This window comes from Cibotium barometz, chromosome 17 (assembly GCF_041138505.1).
Source record: "Cibotium barometz isolate CiBa-2024 chromosome 17, ASM4113850v1, whole genome shotgun sequence".
NCBI lineage: Eukaryota > Viridiplantae > Streptophyta > Polypodiopsida > Cyatheales > Cibotiaceae > Cibotium > Cibotium barometz.
Window position 1 is genome coordinate 3,618,961 of NC_141062.1, and position 6,464 is coordinate 3,625,424.

Sequence of the window (6,464 nt, forward strand, 5' to 3'; positions counted from 1 at the left end):
GCTCCGAAAATATCCAAGACTTACGAATTTGGATTTTATATCCTCCAATGCTTTCAGAATGGTTCGGAAGGTAGGTACTCACACCTCACTCCCTCCATCTGTCCTAGCCATCATGCAAGCACATGCAAATTCCAAATGTTGATGTGTGGGAGTCCCAATTTTGCTGTTAAGCATCTCTCTCAACAGAACAAGAAATTTGAAGGCTGCAATGGGCATCAAAGCCATTTTAGCTTGCTACCACTAAAAAGAAGCTTGCAAAAAAAGGCCATAAAAACAAATTTTCCTTAATAGTGGCCTTCAAATGAATGCCAAGATAGCACCTAGGCCTTCATGAAGTCTAGGGTAGGGTTGCAACATTTTCAGGCCTGACAATAGGTCACAGTAGACATTTGAAACATGTTGCATTTCCCATGTGGACGAGGCTTGACAAGACTAGGAACTTGAGACAGATTAGAATTATACCAAAAATATATGCGGCACGCACACCACAAAGGTAGGTACAACCTTTGAAGCGGAAAGTTGTAATTACACTGAACGTGCACAAAGTATTCACGGAGTGTCTCTCGAGTCTCTTCTCCAAAACTGCTCCAAGCTCTAGACCTCGTACCTTACTTGTGTGACAATACAGTAAACCTAACCATGTCTTTTTAAAAAAGTAATAATCTTTGTACACGCTCCTCTTATTTTTGTTTTGTAGTAATAAAAGAATTGCATGTGCGCCCGGGCACCTTTACAGCTCTCTGGAACAACCGGAAACTATTAACACTCTGAAAACCTTCATATACTTTTTCGCACAACACAATGTGATCGGTGCCCCGAGGAGCCGTTGCTTCGAAAGTTTCCCCCCAGCATCCCCTTCGCCGTTTCAGAAGTTCTTCACCGCCCACGAGAGATCTAGCCGCTGACACCCTCGCATAATCTGAGAGGTCTAGACCATCCATGAACCATTGCCCCATTGCATCGAAGTAATACGCCCTCAGCCAGCATCATGAGAGTTCGTTCACACATCCTCTGCTTGGACATCCACGACTACAACTCTTGTTTTAATTGGTTTCAATTTCAAGCCCAAGCTCTGTGGTGAGAGGAGGTCAGGTGAAATGCAAGGAGGGCTGGTGGGAGAAGAGGAGGTGTTGTTGTTGTAGGAATAAATAGGGTAGTGGTGGTGAGGAATGCGCTTGTAGAAACCATAGCCCATGAGGAAATACTCAATGGGAACCAGCATAGAGTGGGGCTGCTCCTCTGTGACAAGTGACCCACATGCTTGCACCTGCGCCCGAATGCCACATACAAAATTAAAAATAATTCATTACTCTATTTTCAGACCAATAGAGCAAAAATTGGGCAGGTGTAGCTGGGGTCTCACCTCGACGAGGGCAGTAAAACGTCGGTCCATTGATTTGGCGAAGTGCACGGCCTCCCTGTAAAAAGGCGAATGCTCCCCCGCAAAGATCAACGTGCGGCAATTCAGTTTCTTCAAACCATCGGTGAGATCCGCCCTCCTAAGAGGAAGAGAGTCATTTTATTGAGAGTTATGAGGACGGAACAAAAAAGTACCTTAGAAGCAAAGCACCTTACAACAAGCTTTTTCATTTGCTTTTCCCACCTTAGAACAAAAAAAAAACAATGGGAAAATTAAGAAACAAAAAAGAGCTTAGGCTTGCTTACTGGTCGATGGCTTGCAACAACCGCGCCACATTTGCACTTTGCCTTTCATCCAACAACTGTGTGGAGGAGGGAAAAAATTAGACAGAGCACGGGCCTGCGAGCAAAATTTTTATCAAAACATAAACTATTCCACGTACACATTTCTCACCCTTCTACAGGCCTGCACAATGTCCGACTCGTAACCAGGCCCCATTCGTAGATCCTGCACACCCAAACTACCTTACGAGTGGGTCACCTAACAACATTTTCTAAACATAATCAAATATTCAAAAGTTATTCAAAAGTTACGAGTGGGTCACCTAACAACATTTTCTAAACATAATCAAATATTCAAAAGTTATTTTCACAATAAAAGTTAAAAAAACCTTTAATTGTAAAACTAAACCTTAAAAAATATCTTTTAATATCTAACTCATCTCACACCACAATAAATCCTTCCTTAATCCTTATTTGCCAAGGAGTCGTGCCATTAAATTTCTTAGATGCACTCATATGGACACTAGCTAATGGCCATCTAAGTCAATCTTAGGACCTAGCATTATAATATATATATATATATATATATATATATTATAAAAACAAATATTCTACATGAAATTCAAAGATATTACACTCTCTCCCAACATCATCAGAACAAATGTTTGTTTTTGTCTTATAGGTCAAACAATTTAACAAGTAGATTTTTTCTATCAATGAACACCTCCTCTTTTTACTTTTCAAAGTCTTCTCAAAATTTACTATTCACATATTTAACCTCTTCTTTTGGTGAACTTCAGTGGAGTGGCAAAAACAAACTATGAGCTATTAAAGTCAACGATGATGGCCCAAATCACTCCATTACAACTCTTTAGTGGTTCACCTACGAATATGTCAAATATCACATGCGTTGATAAGAAACATGTTATTAACTTAAAGAAAAAATTACACTCGAAAAACTCCATAAGTTTGGTCCAAAAAAGGGTAGTTTTATCACCTACAAATCTTTACCTTTTCTTCATTTTCGCTATTAACACGTGGTAGGTTCGGGAGATAAAGAAAGAGCTTTGGGATAGGTTTGGGGAGAGAGGGAGAAAAAGCGAGCAGAGCCACGGGTCATTTACTAGCTTGTCATTTACTAGCATTTATTATCTCTAAACTTCTGAAAAGGGTATATTTAAAATATCAAATTTTATAGATAACAGATAATTGAAATACCTCCAATAGGTTTTCATATGGTGATTCCTCGAGTTACTACCACATTATTTAGGCCCTAATTGTCAATTCTCCCACAACAATAAGAGGCCTTAACCCATCCGTTAGACAAACCATAAAAGAATGGAAATGCTACAGACACATGACCCTCTGTAGTAATTCGTCTTTGTTTTGATGGCTCAAATCGAACCTCCTTTATGTTTCATGTCTATGACCTTCATGCTTTTATTCCACAATAAATAGACGCCTAGTTCTTGAGAAGGTGCCATCATGTAGTGTAAATAGTGAAGAAATTGGAGAGACTAATATTCTATGATGTGGTGATGAAAAGGTCCAAAGCATGTCTATACCTCATAACACCTCTCTTGGTACATTTAATTGTAAGGCTCCTAGTAAACTTAAACTTCATCACACCATTAATTGTAAGACTCCTAGTACACTTCAACTTCTTATCATACAATAAGTGCATGTACAAGTCGAAGTCTACGTGTGTGTGTGTGTGTGTGTGTGTGTGTGTGTTTAGAAAAGGTGCATTTACCCCTTTGCAAAAGGGTATCTTGTCACTATGTGGTATTTTTATTATAATAATAACTACACTTACAAAATCACTAGCATTAATGGTAATCAAAACATATTTACACCAAATCACTAGCATTAATGGTAATCAAAACATATTTACACCAAATCCAAAAATTTCCAAAAGAAACTTTTTATTATAAGAATAAGTTATAACTACACTTACACAAATATTAACACTAATGGTAATCAAAACATCTCTACACCAAATCCAAAAATATTCAAAAATATCAGAAAACAAAATAACCTCAACCCTTCTATCTTTTGCTGATTGACTTTTTCTTGTAAATTCCTCACTATTATAAAAAAAATAGTGCATGTCTACAACCCTATTAAGGTATGAGAAAGAGCATATAAGACTCAGCCCTCGGTTTTGAAGGGCAGACCCATTATTTCATTAGCAAATTTTGAAATTGAAGCTTTTTTTTTAAGGGTAAATTTTATGGTGCCCGGTTCCCGGTCTTCAAAACTGAGGGCTATTATTATAAGTTACCTGGCTAAAGTATCTTTGGAGCAAAATATCCTTGACGAGATTGCACATGCCGTAGAAGTAAAGAACGTTCACCATCAACTGCAATGGGAAGCCCAGCAGTAGAGGGATTTTAATAAACGCTTAGCTTTCAAGCATTGCAGACTTATAAAAGTCAATGGTAATCAAAAATAAAATTCAAGCCCAACCTTATTGTACAACCATTCTGACCAATTGGGGGCTCGGCAGAGAGGTGACACTAGTATCAAGCCAAGAACTCGATCCCCGTGGTTTTGCTGGCACACAAAAGAAATAAATACATTGGTGTCACGCCGAAGAGTATAATCTAATTACAGAAACAGCAGAGAGTTTTTGGCGACATGGACGTGGAGTATTTATGTACATACTGCAAAGAGAGTGAGAATGTATGCTCCTGCCATCACGCCCATACACATCACTTCTTGCAGCCTGGTCATAGACATGGCAGGGCTGCTGCGGTTAGCCAGGAATGATGGAATCAAAGACACGCTCGGTGACTGAAGATAACGTCAACACGGATAAATAAACTCACCCAAAGTAGTCCAGAACTTCGCCAATTTGATCGGCTAAATCCTCGGTGGTTAGTGGAGGTTCATCCGACGGTATAACAGCCGCACCCAACTGCATTATTTCATTCCTACGATCAGACAACTTTTTCCGCCCAGCAAAACTCCGGGTCAGGTTTGATTGGGCATACCTCATGGCCCGGGGCATCAATGTGATAGATGCAGAAGTTGTGGAAGAGGAGAGAAGCTGCTTCGGGGCAGAAGAGCAGCCCTTGGAAGCATGACATGTCTGCCACAAATTCATCACATAGAAAACCAAGAATGACCAATCAGAGACCTAGCAAACTCCACGCGTACAGCATTACTAAGCGAAGCTTTAGTAGTAGTGAGAATAGAAATTTGTTACAATTCAATGCTACGTCAGGGTACGTAATCAACGCTGGTCTAGCTTGATCGCCACAGACAAACACGGAGATGGAACCGAAGCTAGTTCGCACCACATGTTCCTGCAAAATCGAAAGGTGGTTTTCATTCTACAGAAGAAGCCAAGATCAAGCTGAAATTCATCCGATTGAGCGGTGCTGTCATGTAGAGGTATGAAAGGCTTACCTGCCCACCCCATGGTATGGTCTCTACATCTACAGAGATGCAGGTGCTGGGAGGATCACACATCGTGCTCGTTGTCGAAGCGGATGCTCCAACAGAATCAACAAGAAAAGCAGATCATACATTCAATGCTGCTGGGAGGTATTAAATCACGGTACGAACAGCTACTGCAGCACCGCCAGCACCGCAAAGATTACTGCAGAAAACCCTCATGAGGCATAAGGATCAAACCCCGCACTTCTAGAGACAACAATCATGGAACTTAAAGAGATTCAAGCTTGTGCAATGACCTTGTATAGTGAGAAAATTATGTTGGTAGACTAGGTAAATATATAATTGCTTGTAGTACTTGAAGTGATCATGAAGGAATGAGTAATTTGCAAGACAACCATGTGGGAAATTGGAGGGGTGCTAAAAAGCAGTTGGGATTGAGTCTTAGAGTGTATACACAGCTTTCGGTGCCACTACAGACTCCACAGTCCTCCAGACTATACAGAAAACAAAAAAGAAAGTACCCTTGTGGGCGGAAGGTGAAAACAAAGTGATCATTGAATGGGCGAGTCAGGGAGAAAGCCTCCTAATCTAGGACAGCAAAAGTAGGCATTACCACCAGTGCTGTAGAGCAATTGGTATGTGTTTGAAGTAACGTCTAGCGATCGAGTCTTGCTTCCAACTCTCATCAGTAAGGACACTGCATAATACAAATAAAAAATCTCTCATTAAAAAAAGAAAAAGAAAAAAGAAGTGGGCATTACACAACAATCCTCGAGCTCCCGCTCGCACGCAGAGCAGCACGAGTCATCCAACTAGTACAATTTAGCACCAAGTCTCTTGCCACCGACCTTGCCACTTGGCATCACGCGGACCCTGCTTGGCCAGCTCAGCGTGTGAAAAGTGTTTCTAAAAGATTGCCAACTCAGCACGCCACCAGCGCTTAACCTATAGACTCCGAGCAGTGCTAGAATTTGAAGACAATGTAAACATAGGGATTGGTAGAGCCGGCATCGGATTCCGCCCGCGGCAACATGCTACCTAGCGTCCAAAACATGGTCCCGCCAGTTGTCCGTCAGCGAGAGCAAAGCCTCCAAAGGCCAGATGGCAGACAGCTCAGTGACCCCACCCCACGTAACACGTTCCTGCTAGCTCAGCAGCCGAGCGGCACATGCTCACATCACCGCCAAGCACGGCCTTGTACTGCTGCCACATAGGTCTCCGCAATCTCAGCGCTTTGCTTTTTTTTATCCTTTTTTTTTTGTCGAAAGGAAGGTGCGCCAACTGTGACAGCGACGGCTGAAACCTGCCAGATGGCAAACATTTATACTAGCTCGCTGTTTACAGCGTGGCACAGTTAGTTCTTGCCACGTTCTTGGAATCTTTGCTGGTCCACCTCAGCCTAGTTCCTTGATTCCTTG

The 6,464-nt window shown here is 41.4% G+C and overlaps 1 protein-coding gene across 2 annotated transcripts; it reads right to left on the bottom strand.

Moving 5' to 3' along the window:
• Positions 1–254: 254 nt before the first annotated feature.
• LOC147629596 (protein NDL1-like) lies at positions 255–6,172 on the bottom strand. 2 transcript variants are annotated; one of them, XM_086811088.1, is made up of 13 exons: positions 5,808–6,172; positions 5,660–5,743; positions 5,056–5,248; positions 4,853–4,952; positions 4,638–4,735; positions 4,473–4,561; positions 4,309–4,369; positions 4,111–4,197; positions 3,926–4,003; positions 1,814–1,867; positions 1,666–1,721; positions 1,364–1,499; positions 255–1,267 (listed from the first exon to the last, which is right to left on the bottom strand). In XM_086811088.1, exons 3-13 carry the CDS (start codon positions 5,116–5,118, stop codon positions 1,001–1,003), a joined length of 1,089 nt encoding a protein of 362 aa, XP_086667214.1. In that variant the 5' UTR covers positions 5,119–5,248; positions 5,660–5,743; positions 5,808–6,172; the 3' UTR covers positions 255–1,000. The 2 variants fall into 2 exon arrangements, with proteins under 2 accessions (XP_086667214.1, XP_086667213.1); XM_086811087.1 differs by lacking the exons at positions 5,660–5,743; positions 5,808–6,172 and adding an exon at positions 5,343–5,644.
• Between the last annotated feature and the right edge of the window lie 292 nt (positions 6,173–6,464).